Source organism: Aphelocoma coerulescens, chromosome 1, assembly GCF_041296385.1.
Source record: "Aphelocoma coerulescens isolate FSJ_1873_10779 chromosome 1, UR_Acoe_1.0, whole genome shotgun sequence".
NCBI lineage: Eukaryota > Metazoa > Chordata > Aves > Passeriformes > Corvidae > Aphelocoma > Aphelocoma coerulescens.
The window spans coordinates 68,916,002-68,931,262 of NC_091013.1; the positions used below are offsets into that span (position 1 = coordinate 68,916,002).

The window sequence follows — 15,261 nt, forward strand, 5'->3', positions numbered from 1 at the left end:
GTTTTGTCCTGGTATCCAGTAAGAATTAACTGCAGTATCAGTGAAGAATGAAAAGGAGTTGTGTGGTATTTGTGATTCAACAGCAAAAGCTGCCCCCTGGAGGAACAAGTCATTAGGCAAATGAGATGAGATGCAACAGGGTCCAAAAATACCTCCACACATTCAACAGTGAGTATCGTTATTGTAGTCACTTTACTAAGTTAACCAAAGAGACTCAAAAACTGAAATACAGACTTTGTACAGAACGAGTTGGGAGTACAAATAAAAAAAATCAACATTCTTCAAGAATTATTTGTGTTTATAAACATCAATAAATACTGAGAAATATGTGAAAATTAAAAAGAAAAAAAGGAAACAATATCAGCATTTTTAAATTGTCCCAATATTTATAACTTAAGTGGATTTTTTTGTACTTTAGCAATAGGGATTTCATCCAGAAGTCCTTTTATAATTAAAAAAGGAAAAGAAAAGTAGTCAGCATATTGCTGACACAAGACCAGGGAAGGGGTCACAACTAGGGCAGAAAAATGACACATCCCATTAGAACTGTGTTGCAATTTGGCAGGAATACTCTTAATGAACACTGTATATGTGTGAGAAAGAGACAGCATCACTATTACAGGCAAGAAATGATGGTCAGGTGTCATTATCCATTGTCCAAAATGAAAATTTGTTAAAGGGGAAATGGAGACTAGAAAAGGAAAGGGGAAAAAAAATAAGGAAACTTTTAAAAACACCTCTTGATAATAGTCTCCTAAGGCAAATGTTACATGCATTACCTTTCCAAGAAACTAAACAAAGCTCTTCCATTCCCCCTATGTTTCCTTTCATTTATTTTCATGAAGAAAGGTTTGAGAGAGCAGAGCGCTGGGAAGAAATACTGCAAACCTCTAAATTAGTGAACGAACTTCCAGCATCACTATTGTATTCAGGGTATGAGGAACTGGAAGAAATTATGTTTTTCAGCCTCTGAAGTGCAATGATCAATAGCAAAAGGAGAAAAGCTAAGAGACTAAGGAATATAGAAACATAGACATAGACGTTGGATAAATGGCCAGGTGATGAATCCACTGAAGTTGAAAGGGATGTGGGATACAGCTCCAGAAAAGTCCCGTTTTCCATGTTTCCCACAAATCCAGATGAAGGGTCGGGTTCTGACATTACTGGGTTTGCGTTTTAAAAATCACAACAGATCTTGTATTTCAAAGGCAGTTTTAGTAGCATGAAAAGGGTTTCTTTTAAGTGGACATTTTTCCATCACAATGGTGAGATGACAAGTCAGCCAGTAAATGAATTTATCCTTTACTGCTCAAGCCCAGGACAATTTAAGGTTATATCCTTCAGAACTGCAAGGGAAAAAAGAAAAAAAAAAAGCAAGATTAATTTACTAGCAGATAATGTGCACTCGATAGAATTTAGCTCTTAGGAGTTACATGTCTTAGCTCAAAGATGCAATTCCTAGAGAATTAGCTAGCAATTATCTTTATATCTCAATTTTCCAAAATGCAGGGATTAGGAGAAATCCTACTGAATCCTAAAGAATTAAAATTGACTCTTCCCAACCAGGAGTTGTTTAATTGCAGAACGGCACAATCAAAAATGGACTTTATATGGGACAGAAATGCTGGAATCCAAATTTATCTTGTGAAAAAAATCTAGTCAAGGAATGAAACCCCCTCTCAAGACTTCAGCTCCTCAACCTAGAAGAGCAAAGCCACTCAACATCACAGTCGATGATGAATGCATTAGCCACCTACTCCACAGTGTCTTGCCAGAGTTACCCAGAATTAGAAAATCTGCCAGACCTGCTTTCTTACTGTATATTTAGAAAATGTTTTGAATGGTTTCAAATATCAAAATGCACCTTGCTGTAATTCTGCCATGGGGATCTTAATGTCAGGCATGTTTCAGTGAAGTGATGCACCTTCTGACACCTAAAAGCAAAATCCCAAGGAATGGGCAGCCCTGCCAGCCCAGCAAGCATGACAGGGCAATCTAAGGGCTATGGACAAAAGGTTACATCCCAGATGTTGTTTTATTGTTTATTTATTGTGTTTGTTGTTTTATAGTGGAGCTTTTGGTGGTCTTAATCAAGCATCCCAATGGCCTACAGATATGCAGGAGTACAGAACTGCATCTGCAAATACCAGATAAAAATATTCCTACCCTTGTGATATATAACTCATAGTGATGCATAAAATATACTAAACTAAAGCCATTTTATAACTCTAATAGTATTTAGCCCCACAGGAAACAGTATGGTTGTACCTCATGAAATAAGTCACACCAGACTGAACAAAGAGAGAGCCTTATGAGATTATACTCCTTTTGAACTGTCTTTAATTTAGTGATACAAAATTAACTAATGGAACGATATGTGTTCATTTCATGTTCTGGAAGTAGTTAAGTGTGTTATAGCTAATTTATCCTTTTTAAAAGATAGGCTTTGATATAGAAGATGTTTATTCTTAATTACTTGTCATAATGAAAATCAGATCCATTATTAATTGAATTGCTCTATAATAACTTAAGGAATTAATTCACATGAATTCTTTAACATGGCAGAAGTTGAAAGCCTTTAAATTTTTCACAAATTTGAAATATATTACATCCTACTTTTACTATTAGCACTTGGCCCTGGTACAAAGAACAACTTTGGAACTTTTTGGGACTTTTTCTGAAGTTAGTGGAAAATTTATAGTATTACGTAGGACTAATCAGAACCTCTGTTAAGCAGAGATGTGAGTATTTTGCTAAATCAGAGCATTTACGGGTCCTACAACATCACCCAAGCTATTTTTAAATGAGTATTTTGTAGTGAGATCAGAGAGACTGTAAACTCTTATTCCAAATGAAGCCACAAGTAGTTCATTCAGTGCACCACAGCTACAACTTCAGCTCAGGTTCCTGCTTCTGCTGGGAGAAGAAGGTAAGTGCCATGAACTGTTTGTCTCTCTTACCCTGATCCTCTTGAAGGAATAAGCCCCAGAGAGTCAGATGTCAGCTTCAACTTCTTGATAGGTAATTGGGTTTTCTTTGCATTCCTGAAAACTAAATACAACAACATCATAACATTTAGCCCAATCCTAGTTCCAAAAAACGACTGGGAATTTTGTCACTGACTTCAAAGTATAATGGCAAAGCTGGCTAACTGCAACAACCCTGTTGTCTTTCTGAGAGCTGTAAACTGACCCAGGAAATGAACTAAGGAGGCAAAGTTTTCACATTCTGTAGTGGTCCCTGCCTTTCCCCCATCTGTTTTTGGAAAGCTGAGTTGGTGTAAGGCAAAGAATGAATTTCAAGTGTTTTCCTTGAATGACTACAGATGGAGAGGAACTCTAACTGTCTGACAGGAGAAGGCTTTCCAACTAACCACTCTTGAAAGCTCCAGGGACAGGAGAACTGGCACCTGTCTGCTGGGGGACTCAGATTTTGGGGTGTAGCTGGATCTGGATTACTTTGTCAAAGGCACCTCTGCAATGCTGGGACAGGGCTGTGTGACTTGAGGAGGCTTCCTGAGTATGGAGTGCAGCCTCACGGTTGAAAGCCCCAGATCATACTCTGCCTTTCTGACAATGGCTAAGTTTTCCTGCTGCTATTGCTCCATTTTTACACAGCCTTGCTACTCTGATGGACAATCTGCCTAAAAGATGCACAAAAATTTCAGTAAAACAATTCAAAGATTTCAGTAAGACAATTCGCTGTTCCAAAAGGCACAGACTCTACCTCCACAGTCTGCTGGTTTTAGATGCACAAAAAAGCAAAACCTTGTTCTGCTGCTCTGGTCCTCAAATATGAGGGTTGGCACAAAAGGAAAGCCAAAGCTATCCACGACTTGCATATCTGATGGAACATGCCAAAAAATCAATTTTGTAAGAAAATGAAAATGTGGTCAGGAGCAGAGCCCTCACAATTAGCATATGCCCCAAGTGCCAAATTATATGTAACATATGTAATTTAATCTTTAGCATTGCTAAGACAGTAGCCATCTCCCAGTTCAGACTAAAGTGAATATTAAATGAGAATGCAACACTCTCCAGGATGGCATGAACAGAGCTTTCTCATAGTCCCAGTGTTGTAAATGCTTTACTGTCTGTATTGTATTTCTTCACATATCTTAATGCAACAACTCTTCTTCTCCAGGCTCAGTCAGATATAATTTAATGGTGTGTACTCACACCACTGAAACCCTAAAATTTGAGGAACAGGCAGCAAAGATAAGTCTGGTAGACTCAAATTCTTGTGAGTTTATCAGCCACAGAAAGGCACTTTGTTTTCTTGGTTCTTCCTGTATTTTTGTGACTACAAGCTGAGAAATACCTTGGCTGTTTCAGAGTCTTCAAAATATTAAGCAGACAGACAAACTGACATGAAAGAAAATCAGCATTTTTGTATTACATAAACTAACATTTTGTCTCAATCTCCTATGGACTTTCTTTACAGGTAGAAGGTATCCTGGACAGCCCTTATTGTAAACATCTAACAGATGAGATCTTAATTTGCCTTTAGCATAGTTACAACAGAGAGGTCCCTTGTCTGGCCTAATTTCAATATTCTGTTAATAGGGCAGGAAGAGTAGGAGGAAGATTGTGCAGGTTCCCAGGTGATACGGTGATGCCAGTTCTAAGATAAGACCTACTCATCCCTAAAGATGTGTTACTCCTCCCCAAGTTCTGCTGACATAGTGATTGGTTCCAAAAAGTGGCAGCAAGTTTTCACTAGACTGATATATGTATGAAGGACAGGGAGCTCCTGGTTTAATTCTTTCATCCTCCCCCTCACCGTCTTTGTTTTCTACATTTATTTCCTTCCTATATTACCAATATTGCCCTTCCAGCAAACATGTAACACAAAGCATTTAATGCCAACAAAAGTATGTTTGCATGCTCATACTAAAGGGCTGAGTGAATTTTACATACCAGGAACACTTCAGCCTTGAAAGGTAATATGCTCTAGACTGGAAAAATGTACCATTTTAACATCATGCAACTAAGTAAGCCAGTAGCTCTAGACAGAAAAAAGAAAAAAAAAGCAACATTTTGTTCCATTGAAAAGGTAGGTAGGAAAGGCAAAGAATGACATCTAGCTTGCAGTTTACCAAGAATATTATTCTTAATACTTCTTCTTCTTGGATACATGTCTTTGTCAATTAAAAGACTACAAGTAAGTAGGATGCTTCTTTTTCCCATTAGAGATGAACCTTCCAGGAGCAGAGAATCCCTTTCCCACTCTGCCTGGGAAACAGGATCAATAGCCAACTGACTCAATAAAATAGAGCACAGAAGGAAAAGAAAAACTATTTCCTGCCACAAGCAAAGTTTTCCTTTTAATTTATGATCTAATTTCATTTTTTATTATGATTTAATATGATTTAAATTTATGTCTTTGAAAATCTAAGAAGGCAAGTGCCCAGATGGCTTGGTTGCAGGTTAAAATCAAGTTATAATTTGTTTGGGGGTTTGTGTGGGACTGGAAAAAGGAAACTCTCAGAGCCATAAGGATACTTAGGTTGATTCAGATAGGCTCCAATGATTCTCTAACTTACATTTCCCATGGATCTGCTGATTATAGAGTCATTCATATCAACGTAAAGCAAAGATGTTGTGACCTGGGATCAGACCTAGAACCCGTGAGTTAAATCTGGTCTTTAAAAGTAGAAGAAAAATGAGCAAGGAGAAAGAATAAAATACTTACAAGCAGGAAGAAGATACGGAAATAGAAGCAGATTGTCCAATGCGGAAGATGTGGTTGGTGATCACGCCCGAATCTAAAGGGACTGCATGCTGAGAAAAGCCCCTATAAAAAAGCAAATGAAAGCAGAAGAGTTTAGTAATAACTACAATTATAATAAAATAAAGGAAGGACAAGTGCTGAATTTTGACTGCTCTTACTGCCAGAAATTTCAGAAAAAACAAAACCAACTGCAATCCTGGCTTGTGTTTTATTCCTGCTAACAACATCCTTCTGCTGCCCAGTTACAGCACGGCATGTACCGTATCAAAACCATGATCCTGAACTCTGCTTTACAGACAGGCTTTGATAACACCTTTCTTTTCTTCTGCAATGTGCTCCAGGACCAAGACAGACATCTGTCCCCTCATGCCTTTTTAAGCACTAGAGCACAGTATCTGCTCTCCAATTCATTTCACATTATGCCCTAAAGACTCCTGCCAGGAATCGGGTCTTTTGGATCTCACTTTATGCATTCTCTTTATTTCTGACTATCTGCAGTTTAAGTTTTCACATACCTGAAATACCCAAACTGAGTATATTATATGCACAAGAATAGCTAGAAGAATTTTGTGTGCTATGTGCATTCAATACCTAAAATTAAAACACAGCCCCTGAACTGTTTTTAGTAAAATAAATTAAATTTCTTGTATACGAAGAAACAATCCCAGATGATGCAGATTAAAGCAAAAGAGAGGCTACTTTCAAAAAGATTTTCCGCTCTGGGGGAGAAAAGACACTTTCACAATCATTGTACATCTTAGAGCTCTGCCCCTTCAGCACATTTGGTTTGACTGCGTTAGAGAAGCAGATCTCTGGGGATGGATGTTAATGCATTGTTGTGCTGCTTTCATCCCTTCAGTCACTGAATCACTTACGGTTTAAGCCTCTCCAAATTCAATAAAGAAAATTATCCAGTGCAGCTGTTAAAAGACAGTATTGTTGAAATCCAAATGTTTTGATAACATTGACTATACTAATGTTCCACGCAAAGGGAGTCAGACAGCTTCTTGACCGTCTCTTTGTGCAAGACAGGTAGGAAGCTGCAGGTGTAAGTCAGCTGCCCCAGAGATGGATCCAGCATATGCTCTATATGTGAGGGTGTGCACCCTTGTCACCTTGCCCAGAACTGCTTCTGAGGCTGAGGCAGGTGTAGTACAGGATGCAGAGGGGATACAACAGCCCCTGTATATCTTTTCTCTAGCAAATGTGCCTCACAGAGCCAAGAGCTCCACCCTATGCCCCTCAGTTTTGTCTGCTTGTAGCAGAGACCCTTTCCCTCCCCTTTATCCTGGGGGAAAGAGGCAAAGATCTCTACAACAGGGCTGTATCTTCAACCAAGGCAAATATAAATGATTTTGCTCTTTTGTCTTGGGAGAATTTTTGTTAGTCCATCTCCCCCCATATACACAGAGCACTGCTCTTGCCCATTTAGTCCTTCATTCAATACAAGAGTGCCACAATCTCCAGCAAGGCAAGGGGAACAGAGCTAACCAAATTTTGAGCTGATTAAACATGAAGTGAAAAACACAAGACACCCTCGAGGCTTCCTAAGTGCAGGCATTCATATTCAAATGGAAAGTGTACACAGTGAGAAGGGGAGGGGTGAGCTTTCAATTATCTTTGAAGAACAGAGAAATATTGGGACCAGAACATCAACAGGCTTATCTTGAGAAGACCCCTCGGCATCGCAGTTGTATCCCACAGTCCTTCATCCTCTTGCACCCTCTAATGCCCTCCACAGCTGTTTTCACCGTTTCAGCTGCAGCAGTAGGCCACAGAAGGATTTGGCCCAAAGAGTGTATTCATTCACTGCGCCAGTAAGATGTGCAAGGAGCAGGGACCTATCTGCTCCCTATATCTCTCAGGATGTGGAAAGAGGTAAGGAATCTCACTGCTGTACATCTGGGACCTCAGGTGGGAAAATGGGGCCCTCCTGGTCCTGCCTTCCATGAGGTCATCAATTTGAATTGCACCCAAAGGACACACAATCACCAAGGAAATCAGTCTCCTTCCTGTGCAGGTTTGTTAAAAATATTTCTTTCCCATTTTTTTTTTTTTTTTTAGTTTCCTGTGAAAAATCACAGGTTGCTGAAAAAAAAACACTCAAAACTCAACAGCCTACTCTTTGCTGACCATAATGACGGGTCGTATTTGATTTCTTGGTGTCCGGTCCAAAATTTATTTGTCTTATTGCCACTCTGAATAACTTTTGTTGCCACTCTCAGCCAAATTCAACCCAGGCAGAAACCTCAAACTGGTTTGAGCTCCTAAAGTTTAATGACAGTGGGTGATCAGGCAGAGAAAACGTGAAGGTTCACACAGCCATTTGGTTGACAATAATAGCTGTAAATCTTGGTACTTGACTTCTGCAGTCAAAAACAGCCACTAAGGTGTGACTGTCAAAGTAACAGACCCTGGGTGCCTAGCTGGAAAGGAGGTCCAGGGCAAGGTTAGCCAGGGAAGAGGAGAAACCAGCAGGTGTCAGGAATCCTAAACTTCTGCATTTTGCATAATGACTTCTTGTTTGATTTCTTGCAACCTCAGATTTACAAGTTTTGTTTGAATATAAAATTTAGTGTAGTGTAGAATGGCTGTGTAATGAGAAATGAGAATTCCATTACAACCCATTTTCCTCAGTGGAACAAGTATACGAAAGTATTTCAAGTGCGTGTGCCTTTGTTGCCTCCTTTCATAGTTGAATCATCCCATTCCTGCTACCCCTTCTTTTGGAGGCTGAAAATGGCTGTGTTGAGCATCCCACTAACACTACTGATAAACTTCTCAGGAGATAGCATCCAGCATGTGTGGGGGGGGCATAGTGGTGATGTAATTAATCTCAGAACAAACAAAAGTTAATCAAGCTTTGCTACCTCACGCCTGACTCTTCACATTGGCTCCTGATAACCACCTTTTGTATTTGCCACAAGCAGACCAGCACTGGACTCGACAGCTGGGGCCAAATGGCCAGTGCAGTGGAGGGCTGTGCACTGTCTTCGCCCTTCCTGAAGCCACCACACTTCTCATGGGGCAGTGCTTCAGCTCCTGCACATCGCTGACGCAGACCAAAACCTACCAGCTAAAATATCAAGCCCCAGAGCAAGCAGTCCTTGTTATCTGAGCTTGCTTTCATTTTCCATCACATTCATGTGTGAAACTAAGAACTTTCAGTGCTTAGACCCTCAGGTTCAGCTCCAGGTAAACATGGAAAAGCCCTCAAAAATATCAAACATATCCCCTTCATCTACAAGCAATAGAGTTTTAGGACAAAGTATGGGTAAATCTGGAACTGAATGGACCTCAAGTGTCTATTGTCTCTCCCAGTGCTGCAGCACAGCATCCAGCCCGATGCCAATGCCATGGCTGCACACACCTGAGAGCCTCCATCTTCCACACTCCATGGGGGCACATCCACTCCTGTCTTGGCAGACCTCTGGGCAGACTTCAGCAAGGAGCTCTGCTGAACAGTAAGTGCCCTATAACTTTGCTAGCAGTGGGGTTACTGGTCCTTAACTAACAAAGCTGTGACCCAGGAAGCAGAGTCCTGAACAATAAGAAAACATTTTTCTATTGCAAAATTCAGCTGACATACTGATTTCAATATATTTTATAAAAACAACTTGTATAAATCACACGTTTTATAAATAGCAAATTTTATAAATCCATATCACACCAAAAAATGTCAAGCAGATTTCATTTCAACCTTCTTAGGAATCTTGTCACAATATAAAGCTAGGACACAATTTTTTACACTTGGTTCAACAGAAATTTCTGTTAATGCATCATTTTCAGATTTTTTTTCTCTCCAAAAAACCACAGATGCAGCACCAGCTACATACTGTACCCTTCAAGGTAGTTTTAGGCACAGATGTGCTATCACAGTAACTCCACTCACTGTAACTCTGCTTCCCAACTCAGATACCTCAGCATGCTTTACCAAGAAAAGTAAGAAAACAGCCTTTGCCTTTGATTCTGTTTCCCCTCACTGCTGTAACAGAGAAGATCCCTATCCTCACACCATTCCTTATTTTACTGACACAGGCTGCATGCATGCCCTCCCTTGACAAAGAAACCGTGGCATATTTGTGTGCCTAATATTCACATACAGTCCCTGTTTGCAAAACAGCCTGCAACAACTTAGGCAAAGAGACAACACGATTGCAAAGGGAGTTGCAGCGAGCCACGCTGTGCCGTGCAAGCATAAGGGGGCAGGGTTGCACCTGAAATGCCAAAAAAGAGCAAGTGAGGATAATGTACGCTATGGAAGAAGAGCTTCTGCTGGTGCTAGATAGAGTGATCGCTTCAACAACTGACTCTCAGATGTCCTAGCTTTAGAGGACACTGTTGTGCTCAAATCCAGAGCAAGAATAATTCCAGTGGCGGGGATGGTGGCAGCACGGGTGAGGGCTTGTCTTAGCATCTCACCAGAGGGCTGCTGAAGGCATCGAACCAAAGCGAGTGTGCTGGGACATTCCAAGGAAAATAAAGGAATGATGGACAAGGTGCCTATATGAAGCTACAACTAAGCACAAGGCAGAGTTCAGAGAAATACAATGATGGCTTGAGGGAGAAAGATGCTGAGAGCATAGGCTGATCAAAGCCTAGGGGTATGTCTTGGGAAAGCAGGAGAGCTGGTACATCATGTACAGGGAGACTGTCAAGGACAGTGAAAGCCTGTGGCTGACATGTCCGATGCAGGGGGAAAGAGGGAGCAGCAGAAGGACAAAGAGGGGAGATGCAGACGAAGTGGCAGGCTAAGAGGTGGCTTTTGCAGCAGTGCCATGGATCGACTATGTCGTAACAGGATTTCCTCTGCACAAGCCCGGAAAAGGAGGCAACCACAGTCATGAAGACACACAGGGAGGAGTGCTTGAAAAAGAGTGCAGCAGGTAGAGGAGAAAATATATCGACTCTTTAGTATTTAGATTCCAAGTCTCAGACCTATCAGAAACACTGGATTTTTCAGCAACTTCTGAATGTACTCTGTTGTTGAGATAATTCCTCTTCTGCTTCTGTGTAGATGGGATGCAAGGAGGAAAGGCTCCGTTGCTTCCTGCCTCTGACGTGGAATTTACAGAATACAACTTATAATTTGCACTGCACCAGTAAGACCCAATTATGAACAGACACACTTGGCAGAGGTGAGCTATCCCAGTTCAGGCTTTTACATCTGAAAAGGTTAACAAAGTGCCCATGGCAATAACTTCCCAAGCCAAATATATTCAAACACATATATGGTGATAGTACTAGATTAGACCTGGATGCTGAAACAGCCCAAGACCCCTTCCCCAGCAGTTCCAGGTCCTCCAGTATGTATCCTGTTGATAGCAAAGCACAGGTACTGGATATAGCAAGTAGCAGTCTGCAGGCAGGCCAGCCGGTGTGCCAGAGCACAGGAGAACTGGGGAAACATGAGGGAGGCAGGGGTGCCTCTCCTTCCCCCACCTTGGGTGATAGGGATGACCCAGTCCGAGGAAGAGGTGGGAAAAAAAAGGCAGCCAGTACACAGCTACAACCAGCAGCCATCCCTAAGGGGAACAAGCCCTTCTAAGCATAACAGCAGAGAGAAGGCAGCTGGTTGGTTTCATGTTGCCTTTTGTTTTGGTCTGTTCAGGCACAGGAAAGTTAGAGTGGGTCCAAAATGACTGTAAAAAGCAAAATCACAAGGGAACAGACTTTGACACTCCAGCTGGATTCCTTATCATAATAAAACTGCCAGCACTATATGCATCTTATATGGTCCAGATTTTACACATTTCTCCTATTCATCTTTCTCCCATTCTGCTATAATTAGCTAAGAATTAAATTTAATAATAGCTAGAATGCATTCCTAATTGTCTTTGCTTATATAAATGTTAATCAGCATGGCAAATTGTCAGCCCTTTAACACTATTTTCGTAATTTTCCTCTAACTGTTTAGCATTTGCAGGGGTAGGAAGAGTTTGCTTCACTTGATTTCTATTCCAAACTTTATTACATCTAGCAAGATGATGTTGAAATAGTCTGCAGCTTTTAGGCAGACATAAAGTGTTTGCAAAGGGCACATTTTTGTGCATCCATCCTGGGTTTTTTTCCACGCTGTGCTGTCTAAGCTCAGCTCTTCTCCAGCTACATTGGATAGGCATGCTACAATTTATTTGCAGAGGGAGCAATTCTTTCCTCGTCATCTTTCCGCAAACAATGTGAAAGAGCACACGGGTTCCAGTGTGTGCTTATGCCCGCTGAGCCAAGAATTTGCTTGCACAGTGATGACCCAATGGTCTGCACTATCACACCCCTGGGCTGCAGCATCTTTCAGCAAAAGAAACCAGCCCGTGCCTCCCTTCTCTCCGCATCCCTCCTTCCAGAAGCTGTACGGCCCCAGAGCGCTCCCAGAGCGTTCCCCTTTTTGCCTCTGCCGAAAGCAATTTCTCCAAACCCAAGAAGCGTTCGTTCAATTCAAGCACTCTGACAACCCGCGAAGTGAGTGAAACGAAAAACAGGTTCTTTCCAAATTACGTTTGTGAACGATCAAGCACAGGCCAAAAAACACGTACCTCGGTTAAACGCTTGTGAAAATCAAACGCCCTTGGTTACAGCACAGGACAGGCAAACCGCTGAAGATGCCCCCTCGGAGCAGCAGCAGGGGCGAGGCACGGCGGGACCTGTTCCAGGGCGCACAGCAGCTTCCCAAACCCGCGGGGGACCCGCCGGGACCCGCCTCAGCCGGCGCGGTACCGCTCGGCGCCGGACAGCGGGAGCGAGCGGCCCCGGCGCTGCGGGAGCGTGCGAGCAACAGCGCTCGGCCGCCGGGCAGCCGTGCCCGCCGAGGCTCCGCAGCCGTGCCCGCCGAGGCTCCGCTCGCACCGAGGGCACGAACAACGCGCACCGGCTGACGAGCAGGGGGAGCAAAAACCACCCCACACCCGGGGTTTCGACCTCCCTCGAAAAGGCAGACGGCTGACGCCGCCGGGATGCTCCGGCTCGGGATGCTCCGGCTCGGGATGCTCCGGCTCAGGCGCAAGCGGCAGTGCGGCACCTTCCTGCCCGCGGCCGCCCCGCTGGGGCAGCTCCGCTCCCCGCTCCCCCTGCGCGGCTCCGGCCCCGGGCCCGGCTCCCGCTGCCGTCCCGCGCGGCCGCGGAGGCAGCGCCGCCCCCGGCCCGCCCCTCGCCCGTCCCCGCCGCCCCCCGCCCCGGTGCCGGTGCCGGTGCCGGGCAGGGCTGCGGGGCCGCGGCGGGCGGGGGCCGCGGTGCCCCAGCGCCCCGGACGGGGCGGTCTGTGCTGGGGCAGGGACTGGGGCCGGCCGAGTGCACCCTCGGTGTGAGAGCCCGGGCGAGGCTCTGCGCTCAGCTGGAAGTGGGGCGAAGCCCCCACCTCGTTGGCGTTAGGGGATGGAAGTCACCGGGGGTCGTACAAACCCGCATCAACACCTGGCTCTTACCGTCCCATGGCTGTCGTACAGCATGCACCCCCGAAAGGAGTAGCCGAGGCTGGTCCTTTCCAAAAAACCCCCATGTTAAGTCTGTATCCCACCGGGCAGAGCAGCCCATGGGAAATAGGGGCTCCTTTGGAGCAGAGCGTCTGCAGAGGGGTCAGATAGTGGCACCTTAATGGGAACTGGACATAGCGAGGGAGTGGGTTAGAAAAGCAGTTTCCTGGAAAGTGGAAACTTGCAGGTGTCTTTCTAAAACTCTGCCAAGTTTTCAGCTGGCTGCTGAGACCCTCAGGGATACTCTGACATCATGTACACTGGAGTGAATTAATAGTTGTGCTAAGACCAACTGAGATAATAAGGTAGTGTAAATGAGAACAAAACCTGGCTTCCCTAGTTCGCTTAGAGAATAACTTACCTACAGATATCACATGCTCTGAAATGAAATACTGAGAAAAATGTTGACTGGATCAGACACGTTTCCTTCCATGGACACTGAGGAAGGAAGGGTTCAGCTGGCTTCTGGTATGCTTGTCTCATCCACTATGGCTTTTTTTGGCCAAATGACTTTACTGTGGGTTAGACATCAGCAATGAGCACTGTGAAGAGCAGATGGGGAGTTTAATGCACCCTCTGCAGCTCAGTCTTGTGTCTGGCTAATGTCCATGTGCAGTTCTAAAAGGATGCTGGAAAAGGTTGTTCTTCATTTTAAATTGCTCTTAGGGAGCTGTGCAGTCCATAATGTGCTGCGGAGGCACTTCTGTGAGATGGGCTTTCTTTGATGCAGTCTACACAGTTTCAGTAGAAGAGTACCTTGGAATGTCATGAAACAGTCAGTCTTGGAGGAACAAGACATATGAATAAGTAGGTAAAAGAAAAAGCTTAAAGGAAAAATCATTCCCAAGAATGAACTGTATTTCTCCTTGATAATAACCAGTGAGTGCAATGACATACAAGAGATGGGTTTTACTTTCGAGTGGCAAAAATGCTCCATATTTCACGTATGAAAAATGGAATCAATGCTTTCATGGGTTTGGGAATTTTTTTGTTTAGGTTTGGCTTTTCAGAGTGGAAAGTCACATGCATGGCATATGAACAAAAAAGAATAGAGTATCAGTTAGTGGTATGATACTTCTAACCTGGACGCAGACCACTGGCTCACTTCAGCTTGCAGCCGCTGCAGAAAAGGGCACATTTGACAGTGAACTTGCTGATAACATTAGCTTCTGTGGAAATAGCACAAAAAACCCTGTTGAAAGGGGGGGAAAAGAAATATTGTAGACACCTACTACACTACTTGCAATGGTTAGATTAGAGGTGAATAGTCCTGCTGGAACCATTTAAAAAAAATACTGAGAATTTGCTATATCCTTTCTTATTTGCATACCCCAGACTAGAGGTAGAGACTTTCTGGTACAAGCTCTGTGTCTGGGATGTCACTGGATATAAACAGAGACAGATGGTGCATTGAAGTATTGAAGTTCTCAATGTTGATTTTGCATATAGATAAGGTCCCAGGTACAAAACTCTAAGGAGATAAGAGAACCAAAAGTGGTAAAGAAAAATGTTTGAATCTTGAAAAAAAGAAAGAAGTCAATGGAAAGGTTTCTGTTACAGTTCAATTATTCCAGCAGTGGAATTGCAACCTGGAACAGACAGCAAAAATTTCCCCAAGGTCAAGAAGGGAGAAGAACAGAAGGAAAGGCAAATGCAACAGAGATGAAATGGCTGCTAAGCAAGGCTTGCTGTTGCTAGCACTGGCCAGAAAAAAATCAGTGCTTTCTAAAGGAAACAAGCTATGATTGCTTGGACTTGTATTACTTTTGTGGATTTTAGCTCAAAGCCTAGTCCACTGAGTAATGAGGAAATTCCTAAGTGCTTCCTACTGATAAATGTACTTACCCCACAGCATCAGGCATAGTCACTAGTAATCCTTGGCTCTGGAAGAAACTGAGAAGTCAGAGCCAGATCTATCCAGTATGTCTCATAATCTCAACATATGCAATGTAGGTTAGGTCATCATCCTAGCTAGCTTGTTCAGGTACAAAAATAAACAAGTATTTAGGCAATAAGTGAGAATTTGTTTTTGCAGCTGTGCTCTGATTTTTCATTTTTTTCC

General features: G+C 43.2%; 1 protein-coding gene across 2 annotated transcripts; it reads right to left on the reverse strand.

Annotated features, from left to right (window-relative positions):
* Positions 1-367: 367 nt before the first annotated feature.
* On the reverse strand, positions 368-13,231 carry SERTM1 (serine rich and transmembrane domain containing 1). Of its 2 annotated transcripts, none has more exons than XM_069030354.1 (4): positions 13,152-13,231; positions 5,695-5,796; positions 2,961-3,051; positions 368-1,346 (listed from the first exon to the last, which is right to left on the reverse strand). In XM_069030354.1, exon 4 carries the CDS (start codon positions 1,159-1,161, stop codon positions 838-840), a length of 324 nt encoding a protein of 107 aa, XP_068886455.1. In that variant the 5' UTR covers positions 1,162-1,346; positions 2,961-3,051; positions 5,695-5,796; positions 13,152-13,231; the 3' UTR covers positions 368-837. The 2 variants fall into 2 exon arrangements, with proteins under 2 accessions (XP_068886455.1, XP_068886445.1); XM_069030344.1 differs by lacking the exon at positions 13,152-13,231 and adding an exon at positions 12,267-12,366.
* Positions 13,232-15,261: the final 2,030 nt, after the last annotated feature.

Coding starts and splice junctions, on each gene's coding strand:
- SERTM1 (XM_069030354.1), bottom strand. CDS start 1,161: ATGTCAGAACCCGACCCTTCATCTGGATTTGTGGGAAACATGGAAAAC.